Source organism: Salmo trutta, chromosome 19 (genome assembly GCF_901001165.1).
Source record: "Salmo trutta chromosome 19, fSalTru1.1, whole genome shotgun sequence".
Taxonomy (NCBI): Eukaryota; Metazoa; Chordata; class Actinopteri; order Salmoniformes; family Salmonidae; genus Salmo; species Salmo trutta.
The window spans coordinates 36,380,918-36,391,066 of NC_042975.1; the positions used below are offsets into that span (position 1 = coordinate 36,380,918).

Below are 10,149 nucleotides of genomic sequence, written 5' to 3' on the forward strand. Positions count from 1 at the left end.
GGGCTAGAGCGGAGGCAGGGGGAGTGGAGGGGGCAGGTGGGGGGGTTACTCTGGCTGGGGCTCTGAAAGCAGCACGGTGGTGCTGCTGGGGTGTGAAGGTCATCCCCATGGCTTTAGGAGGCCCCATCTGGAAATGTTGAAAAGGGGGGCAGGGTGCATATCATCAGACTCATCAACAAGTCCACCTGGCATTGACTGTCTTTGTCAGAATCAATTGCACACACACACACCATGGGGACCTGGGGTAAGGGTGGTAACGTGATTCCAGGGAGGCTTTCCATTGGTTGGCCCTGTTGCAGCAAATGAAGGTAATCCTTGAACTGATTCTGGGAGAGAGAAAGAAAGGACGAGGGGACAGTCAATCAAGTCCTCTAGTTGTCTAGGGGAAGTTCAACCCCCTAGTCAAGTTCTTAACGCAGTATTGCCACTTTCTTGTCGCTCACCTGTAGTCCTGCCAAACTGCTGTGAACCACAGCCACATTATTCTCCCACTCCAGCCTGTGGTGCATGTTCTGCTGTTGGGAGGGGTCTAATCTGCAGACAGAGGGAACACAACCAATCACTGAAGCACAGCCTTTATGGGAGAAGTTACAATATACAGACTATATCCAGCTTTGGTCATAAGGTCATGCTCAGTACAGTACCCAAGTGAGTTTATGTATTGGTCAGCCTCTTTCAGCCAGTCGTCCACCTCAGACATGGTCACATCTCTCTGCATTTCCAGAGCTGCAATCTGTTGAACATAAATCAGAATACAAATCAGGGTTAATCCCTGATTGTCTTTAAATCCAACTCCATGGAGACAAGTGTGGCTAGGTGAATGAGAGTGAACGTTCAGGGTCATAGGGTTGTGATGGTTGACTTATTGAGTTAATAAATATGTACAGACTGACCTCCTCCAGTAGAGCTCTCTGTGTGGTCTCCTCTGACTCGTTCTGTAGACGCTCCATCTCAGTGTTCAGGTCTGCTAGCTCCCGCTCCCACATCAGCCTGGAGATGATCACAGTAGGTGTATTGTATAGCAATATAATGTGGACTAGTATGTGTTGTCTATAGTTAGGTTATAAGTGTAGGGTTAGGAGCGTGGCTCAGTGTCTTACTTCTCCTGGTTCTGCTCTTCTATGAGCAAAGCCAGCTTCCTGGTGGTCTCCTCCAGCTCCTGAGATAGTCTGGTAAAGGGACAGACAGAGGAACATGGCTGACAGGACATAATGTCACAGTTTTGTCTTTTTCCACCTTCTCACTTTCTCTCCTTTACCTGTTCCTCTCCTCCTCCATTTTGCTTTTCTCCACGCTGAGCTCCTGCTTCTTGACCGCAAAGTTCTTGCGGGTGGTCTTGCAGCAGTTCAGCTGAAGCTTCACATGCAAGGACTCAATTTTGTCCAGCAGCGCCTAAAAATATTTATGTTTTCACTCACAGGTTATAAGCCCAAAGACGTAATGACACAATTAGGCTTATACAGTGCATTCGGAAAGTGTTCAGACCTCTTTACTTTTTCCACATTTTGTTATGTTACAGCCTTATTCTAAAATGGATTAAATTGTTTTATCCCCTAACCAATCTACACACAATACCCCATAATGACAAAGCAAAAACAGTTTAAATGGTTGTACATTTATATAAAAAAAATATGAAATATCACATTTACATAAGTATTCAGACTCTTTACTCAGTACTTTGTTGAAGCACCTTTGGCAGCGATTACAGCCTCTAGTTTTCTTGGGTATGACGCTACAAGCTTGGCACACCTATATTTAGGGAGGTTCCCCCATTCTTCTCTGCAGATCCTCTCAAGCTCTGTCAGGTTGGATGGGGAGCATCTCTGCACAGCTATTTTCAGGTCTCTCCAGAGATGTTCGATCGGGTTCAAGTCCGGGCTCTGGCTGGGCCACTCAAGGACATTGAGACTTGTCCCGAAGCCACTCCTGTGTTGTCTTGTTGGAAGGTGAACCTTCGCCCCAGTCTGAGGTCCTGAGCGCTTTACATCAAGGATCTCTCTGTACTTTGCTCCGTTCATCTTTTCCTCAATCCTAACTAGTCTCCCAGTCCCTGAAAAACATCTCCACAGCATGATGCTGCCACCACCATGCTTCACCTTAGGGATGGTGCCAGGTTTCCTCCAGATGTGACACTTGGCATTCAGGGCAAAAAGTTCAATCTTGGTTTCATCAGACCAGAGCATCTTGTTTCTTATGATTTGAGATTCTTCAGGTGCCTTTTGGCAAACTCCAAGCGGGCTGTCATGTACCTTTTACTGAGGAGTGGCTTCCGTCTATCATAAGGCCTGATTGGTGGAGAGCTGCAGAGATGGATGTCCTTCTGAAAGGTTCTCCTATCTCCACAGAGAAACTCTGGAGCTCTGCAGAGTGACCATTGGGTCCTTGGTCACCTCCCCCGATTGCTCATTTTGGCTGGACAGCCAGCTCTAGGAAGAGTCTTGGTGGTTCCAAACTTCTTCCATTTAAGAATGATGGAGGCCACTGTGTTCTTGGAGACCTTCAATGCTGCAGACCTTTTTTGGTACCATTCCTCAGATCTGTGCTTTGACAGAATCCTGTCTCGGCGCTCAACAGACAATTCCTTCGACCTCATGGCTTGGTTTTTGCTCTGACATGCACTGTCAACTGTGGGACCTTATATAGACAGGTGTGTGCCTTTCCAAATCATGTCCAATCAATTTAATTTACCACAGGTGGACTCCAATCAAGTTGTAGAAACATCTCAATGATGATCAATGGAAACAGGATGCACCTGAGCTCAATTTTGAGTGTCAACGCAAATGGTCTGAATATTTATGTAAATAAGGTATCTGTTTTATTTTTAATACATTTGCAAACATTTCTGAAAACCTGTTATCGCTTTGTCATTATGGGGTACCGTGTATAAATTGATCATTTGTATTTATTTAATACATTTAAGAATAAGGCTGTAACACAAAATGTGGAAAAAGTCAAGGGGTCTGAATACTTTCCGAATGCCCTGTATGTAGCCTATAGCACAGAGACGTGTGTGTGAACAGACCTGCTGCTGGTGGACCCCCTCATCCTTCTTCTGCACCAGGCTGTCTACTTGGCTGCCATGATCAGCCTCATCCTCCTCCTGGTGCTTCATCAGCTCCTCATACTGCATGGCCAGGTGGGTGCTGTACTCATCCACTGACCGCTGCAGAGAGAGAGAGAGAGAGAAAAGCAAGGAGAAAGAGCATGAGGGAGAGGGAGGGTTGAGAAAAATAGGAAGGGAGGAAAGATAGGAAAAAGAGAGTGAGCGAGGGAGGAAAGAGGAGAAAGAGAGAGGAGAAATGTAAGGAGAGTAAAAATGAAAGAGGTTGTCAACGTCTGTGACACACAGAAGTTGTGTGTGTGTGTGTTACCACAATAATTGCCCCATGCATGCACCCAGAGTTAACACATTACCATCAGTGACTCCCAATCCAGATCTGTATTAACATCTTTGTCTGCTGTCCAGGCGTCTGTCTGCAAGATACCAAACACTTAGGATTACTTGCTGTCACATATGCTCACGATTCACTTTCGGAAATTACTGCTGTCCTATACCAACGTATACTACCTGAACGTCTTGCCCCTCCTGCTTCTTCTTGTGGGTGACATGGAGTCCATCCACCGGGGCCAGTTTGTCCAGCTCCCCTACAGATTCCGAGGTGTAGCCAGGCTCGGACCAGGGGTTGGACTGGTTGGACCAGGGGTTGTATTGCTGCTCAGGGTTTCCCGTGGCGGAGGTTTCGCTGGGAGACAGAGCTAGGATAAATATTTCGTGAGGTACTCCGCTCTTGATATACCAGCATGTAATCACCCACTCCTCATAAACAACAGCCCCTACGATAACAGTCACCGCACTTACCGCGCCATGTCCTCCTCCAGCGCCAATCCCCAGTCGATGTCGTCCATCGTTAGCTAGCTAGCTAGTTAGTTTCTTCGACTACAAATGAAAATGAAACAGCCGTAAGCTTGTTAGGAAACTGAAACTTAAATGGCAATGTACATTTTAGTAGTCATCAAAAACGGCCAATTCATATTTTGAATTGTCTGTTTCCTCATCCCACGTTGGAAAATTATAAACATTGCACGTTTGATGACGTGAACTTCCGGGTAAACACACGCAGATCATTGCTACGCTTGCGCGGGCGCCGTCCAAATGAGTTTGTTCATTATGTTTGACATGCTTGTGATTCATGTTGTCCAGAGAGAGGTGAGTTTGTTGTGAAGATATGCAAAACATGGTATGATTTGTAGACAAATAATGTAGCTTCAAATTATGTCAATTGTAATTCCTACATGACCACTACAGAAGTGGCATAGTAAAAAGTGTTAGGCCTGCATGTGAAAATGTCATGGGATGCATTTAATGTATTTATTGGTAGTTGGTAGACCACTGGTGGAATCCATATCCTGGGCCCTGTTTAAGAAAGCAGGTTTAACAAACTCTGAGTTTAAACCTGAACTCTGGGTTGACTAACTCTGAGCTCAGAACAGGTGATAACTCAGAGTTGATTGAACTAATTGTTAAGTTAAACCTGAGTAAAGCATGTGCACGAGGAGATAAAAAGCCCTCATCAATGGAACACAGATAACATGATTCATCATAGCAACAGCAGAAAAAAGGGCTTGAACCTCCTGCTTCTTACAGTGGAGTTAGAAATATTAATGAATGTGTATGCAGAATATGAGTTTATATTTAAGAAAAAAAGCAATACAGTAGCAGCAGCAAAATAATATGAGCTGGCATGGCAGAAAATTGCTGACCGAGTCAATGCGTGAGTATTAATTGAATTTTTTTTATTTTTATCTCGGGTGCTCCACTTATTCAACGTGTGTGTGTGTGTGTGTGTGTGTGTGTGTGTGTGTGTGTGTGTGTTTTAATATTTATGCAGGTGCAACCCAACAGGCACAAAACGTACTTGGCAGCAGCTGAAGATGAAATATAAAAATATACTTCAAACAGGTAAGGTATCATTTCATTACAAGCAATTGTGATGTTGTTTAGCCTACCCTACCTAATTAAACAGCATTCAGTGGCTACATTCAACATGAGATATATTTAAGTAGTTAGTGAAATTGCCTAAGCAAAAAAAGTACATTTTTCAGCCATCCCAACACAGCCAGTATTTCATATTGTCTATTAGAAAGTAACACCTAAATGCCTTTTTGCATGTCTCCACATTTGTGCTTACTGGACATGTTCATATTTGACCTCCATTATAGCCAATAGAAAAAGTCTGAGGGATGAAAAACAGGTGGGGGACCACCACAGAGGCTGAGTAGATGGCCCTCAGTCAAAACAGTGGGCGACCTATTGCTGAAGGCATCTCTGGAGGAAGCTCATCTGACCCAACCAGCCCCCCCAGGACAAGGGCCTACATAAGCGGGTAGTTATTCAAATTAATGATATGTACATTCATATTTTTGACAGTGTTTTGACAGTGACACCCACCCATCCATCTTAGACACAACTTGGCACACTGATTTTCTTGAAGCGGTACAATTCTTTGTAATTGACTACTGTTACTTTTTCAGTTTCTTAGTTGTCCTTCAGACATCATAATCTATTTTAAGGTGACTCAGAGTTATACATTCGAAAAATTGATGTGGCCTACACACTGTTGTAAAAACAAAATTCAAATTAGGTGGGGCACTTTTCTGGGTAAAGTTATTATTTAACTGTCTAATCTTCATCTTCTACCAGTTACTGATGGTGTAATCTGTCTGGTGAAGCCTTAAGCCATAAGACCTCCATTTAGTTGTAAGTACACTTAATACTCCACAGATTTGTCATAATAGGTTAGAGTAGAACCAAAATGGTTCATTTTCATTACAGGAGGATGATGGAGACACCTTGTCAGCTGCCACAGAGAGAGAAGATACAGAGAGGCCTATTGAAGTTCACACCTTAACAATAACATCTAACAGTTGATGATAGTGTTGTACCATAATAAAACTTGGTACCTTCTTTTTCTCTAACAGCAATGCCGGAATTTACAATGAGGAAGAGGGGGGTCCATCCACTTCCACAGCACAACTTACCTCAGTAAGATGTTGTTCAGCATTGGCCCATTACTTAGAATGAAACTAAGTAGACCTGGCACTGTGAAATTCAATCTCATTTTTTTGTGTTCCTATAGCTCCCTGTGAAGCAGCTGTACAAGGTGTACTTAGAGAAACAAATTGAAAAATGTAATTTAGATATTGACCACATAAGGCTACAGATGCAAAAGATAAAAATAGAAATACAACTGCTGGAACATCAGTTTTTGTGGGAGAGGTGGATGATTTTACTTGTTTGAACAACATAAAAAATAACTACTGTACTGCATTTGTACTTGCAGGAAATAAAGAAGACTTCATAAAAAGAAAGGCATATTGTCTTTATTTGACACTGGGGAGGTGATGGGTCAATCAGAAATGATGGTGGCGTATTGTGTCTCTGACTGTCTCTCGTGTGTCAGTGGGGTGGTCAGGATCGTTATCAGGATCGTTCACTGGTTGAGTAGGACATTGTTCTCCTCTAATTGTGGAGAATCACACATGAGGTCACATGTCCTTTCTGGGGTGATCCGGAGCCTATGAAGGCACTGGAACCGGGCCTTGAGCATCCCAATGGTCATCTCTACCCTGGCTCGTGTCCTGCAGTGAGCCAAGTTCTAACGTTGCTGTGGGCCGGGCTCAGGATCAGGGTTGGCAGGGGTACCCTCTGTCAACCAACAGGTAACCATCGAACTCTCCTATGATAATATGAGGATACAGTTAATTTTTAGTTGCAATAGAAAGAAACAAAATATTGATTATAATAGGATATAGCTATATACACTGCTCAAAAAAATAAAGGGAACACTTAAACAACACAATGTAACTCCAAGTCAATCACACTTATGTGAAATCAAACTGTCCACTTAGGAAGCAACACTGATTGACAATACATTTCACATGCTGTTGTGCAAATGGAATAGACCACAGGTGGAAATTATAGGCAATTAGCAAGACACCCCCAATAAAGGAGTGGTTCTGCAGGTGGGGACCACAGACCACTTCTCAGTTCCTATGCTTCCTGGCTGATGTTTTGGTCACTTTTGAATGCTGGTGGTGCTTTCACTCTAGTGGTAGCATGAGACGGAGTCTACAACCCACACAAATGGCTCAGGTAGTGCAGCTCATCCAGAATGGCACATCAATGCGAGCTGTGGCAAGAAGGTTTGCTGTGTCTGTCAGCGTAGTGTCCAGAGCATGGAGGCGCTACCAGGAGACAGGCCAGTACATCAGGAGACGTGGAGGAGGCCGTAGGAGGGCAACAACCCAGCAGCAGGACCGCTACCTCCGCCTTTGTGCAAGGAGGAGCAGGAGAAGCACTGCCAGAGCCCTGCAAAATTACCTCCAAAAGGCCACAAATGTGCATGTGTCTGCTCAAACGGTCAGAAACAAACTCCATGAGGGTGGTATGAGGGCTGACGTCCACAGGTGGGGGTTGTGCTTACAGCCCAACACCGTGCAGGACGTTTGGCATTTGCCAGAGAACACCAAGATTGGCAAATTCGCCACTGGCGCCCTGTGCTCTTCACAGATGAAAGCAGGTTCACACTGAGCACGTGACAGAGTCTGGAGACGCCGTGGAGAATGTTCTGCTTCCTGCATCTTCCAGCATGACCGGTTTGGCGGTGGGTCAGTCATGGTGTGGGGTGGCATTTCTTTGGGGGGCCGCACAGTCCTCCATGTGCTCGCCAGAGGTAGCCTGACTGCCATTAGGTACCGAGATGAGATCCTCAGACCCCTTATGAGACCATATGCTGGTGCGGTTGGCCCTGGGTTCCTCCTAATGCAAGACAATGCTAGACCTCATGTGGCTGGAGTGTGTCAGCAGTTCCTGCAAGAGGAAGGCATTGATGCTATGGACTGGCCCGCCTGTTCCCCAGACCTGAATCCAATTGAGCACATCTGGGACATCATGTCTCGCTCCATCCACCAACGCCACGTTGCACCACAGACTGTCCAGGAGTTGGCGGATGCTTTAGTCCAGGTCTGGGAGGAGATGCCTCAGGAGACCATCCGCCACCTCATCAGGAACATGCCCAGGCGTTGTAGGGAGGTCATACAGGCACGTGGAGGCCACACACACTACTGAGCCTCATTTTGACTTGTTTTAAGAACATTACATCAAAGTTGGATCAGCCTGTAGTGTGGTTTTCCACTTTAATTTTGAGTGTGACTCCAAATCCAGACCTCCATGGGTTGATAAATTGGATTTCCATTGATTCTTTTTGTGTGATTTTGTTGTCAGCACATTCAACTATGTAAAGAAAAAAGTATTTAATAAGATTATTTCTTTCATTCAGATCTAGGATGTGTTGTTTAAGTGTTCCCTTAATTTTTTTTAGCAGTATATAACTCACCACGGGCAAATCTAACTCCGTGTACACTCATGAACAATTTGCGAGTCATGCACAGACCCAGGCCGCTTTGCTTCCACGTTGCTGATGATGTGGGCTGCATCACATATGATCTTCACAGTGCAGAACAGTAATTAGCTGTATTGTGAAGTATCTTTCATTTGAAATGCTAAAGACTACTATTTAGGCCTACCTGCACATTAATGCACAGCAGAAAGACTTCCTATTCGAATAATCTCCTTCATTTACTGAAGGAGCTGTGATAGGAATATGAGTGCCATCTATGCAGCCAATCACACCTGGAAACCCTAAAATATATCAAATTAACTGATTAGTGCTTCATGTCTCAAAGCTTCATACTAAGTAAATTAATTATTGCTTAGACTGATACCTGCAATTCTGAAGAATCCTTCTTTGATGAGTCTTCTGGGTCTGTGACTTGTGAACACCACAAAAGTGTACAGTAAACGTTTCAGTGCAAGAGTCACATTTGTGACAGCCTGACAGACGGTTGCCTTGGAAATATGCTCAGCGTCACCGACGTCATATAGAAAACTCCAGTCGGCAAAAAAACAAAGTGCAACACAAATAATTTGTTCAGAACTGAGAGCATGTCCACGATGTGTCAAATTAACGACATGAGGACTGAGAATATTGTTCAGAAGAATGATCGATTGTACAGAAACACTCAAACAGATAATCATCAGTGAATGATAAAACATTCAAGCAGGGTCTGATCACCCTCTCCCGATGGAGATTTCTGCAGAGTGTTTGTGCTTCAGTATCAACTAGCTCTTCAAGGAAAGGACACGCCATGTCTGACACCCGCAGGCTTTAGCTAAAGAGGAGGAGAAACTCGGGGTTAGTTAACCTTCCAGGGAGCAGGTTAGCTTCACAGAGTATGTTGCCATAGTAACTGACTCAGAGTTAAGCTGAACTGGCTTTGTGAAACAGAAAACCCAGAGTTTCCTTCAACTCTGAGTCAACTAACTCTTGAGTTTTCACTAAACCCGCTTTCTGAAACAGGGCCCTTGACTACAAGACTAAATCTAGTATCTAATTCCGCGTTCAAGTGCTAGTCAGAACAAGGAAACTCTGAAATGTTCGACTTGCTAACTAGTTGTCATTATACACGTGTCACGTTCAACGAATCAGCAAGTCGGAAATGTCAGCGTCTCATAGTTTCAACCTGCGTGTGAACATGGCATATCTACAGCAAACCTAACCAAATATTGTCTATTGACAAGATAGTCAAGTGACCACACTAACAATGGAAATACATGTCCTCAAAGATGGAAGGCAGGCAGGCGGAGGATAGATCAGGTGGGACCATTCTAGCCAATTAGAGGGCAGATACACGTATGAACAAACAGGCCATAGAGATACATACAGGTTTGTATCTGTGCCATTATACTATAGCGTCTGTGACGGCATAGGCAGCGCCATTGAGGCCCTCTCAATTTTCAAGTAATACATTTTCTTTTTCATTGGCTGATTGCTCCCAACTCATAAGATTACCCACCAAGTAGACTACTTAAAAATTGTGGAAGCTCTCAATGGCAATGTCCATACTAAAGCGGTTTATATCCAACCTCTATCTTCTCTATGACAACAATACAGTTGCCAAAATGCCACGTGTGTCCACTTATATCAGTGCATTCGTAACAACCAAACCATTACGAAATGTATATTTAATCAAATAGGCCTCATGTAGGAAATTACCACATTCGACACTGATTGAACGACATACAAAAAA

General features: G+C 44.1%; 1 protein-coding gene and 2 long non-coding RNA genes across 6 annotated transcripts in view; 1 reads left to right on the forward strand and 2 right to left on the reverse strand.

Moving 5' to 3' along the window:
- The window catches only part of LOC115154481 (RING finger protein 214), an 18,102-nt gene extending 14,020 nt beyond the window's left edge, over positions 1–4,082 (reverse strand). Inside the window, exons 1-11 of the mRNA XM_029700751.1 lie at positions 3,860–4,082; positions 3,569–3,743; positions 3,415–3,474; positions 3,023–3,163; positions 1,259–1,392; positions 1,101–1,169; positions 894–990; positions 645–733; positions 444–534; positions 231–326; positions 1–127 (exon numbers count right to left, since the gene is read on the reverse strand). The exon at positions 1–127 is cut by the window's left edge and continues 142 nt beyond it. Of these exons, the coding sequence (XP_029556611.1) occupies positions 1–127; positions 231–326; positions 444–534; positions 645–733; positions 894–990; positions 1,101–1,169; positions 1,259–1,392; positions 3,023–3,163; positions 3,415–3,474; positions 3,569–3,743; positions 3,860–3,906 (1,126 nt within the window). The 5' untranslated portion in view covers positions 3,907–4,082. The remainder of the gene's footprint in view (positions 128–230; positions 327–443; positions 535–644; positions 734–893; positions 991–1,100; positions 1,170–1,258; positions 1,393–3,022; positions 3,164–3,414; positions 3,475–3,568; positions 3,744–3,859) is intronic.
- A 38-nt stretch (positions 4,083–4,120) lies between these two features.
- Positions 4,121–6,365, forward strand: LOC115154482 (uncharacterized). 4 transcript variants are annotated; one of them, XR_003867902.1, is made up of 5 exons: positions 4,121–4,207; positions 4,890–4,960; positions 5,221–5,384; positions 5,702–5,758; positions 5,980–6,359. It is a non-coding gene; the product is annotated as an uncharacterized LOC115154482 (long non-coding RNA). The 4 variants fall into 4 exon arrangements; XR_003867903.1 differs by lacking the exon at positions 5,702–5,758 and having other exon boundaries at positions 4,126–4,207; positions 5,980–6,043; positions 6,138–6,359; XR_003867901.1 differs by lacking the exon at positions 5,702–5,758 and having other exon boundaries at positions 4,129–4,207; positions 5,980–6,043; positions 6,342–6,365.
- Positions 6,363–9,805, reverse strand: LOC115154483 (uncharacterized). The gene is made up of 2 exons (XR_003867904.1): positions 8,785–9,805; positions 6,363–6,737 (listed from the first exon to the last, which is right to left on the reverse strand). It is a non-coding gene; the product is annotated as an uncharacterized LOC115154483 (long non-coding RNA).
- Between the last annotated feature and the right edge of the window lie 344 nt (positions 9,806–10,149).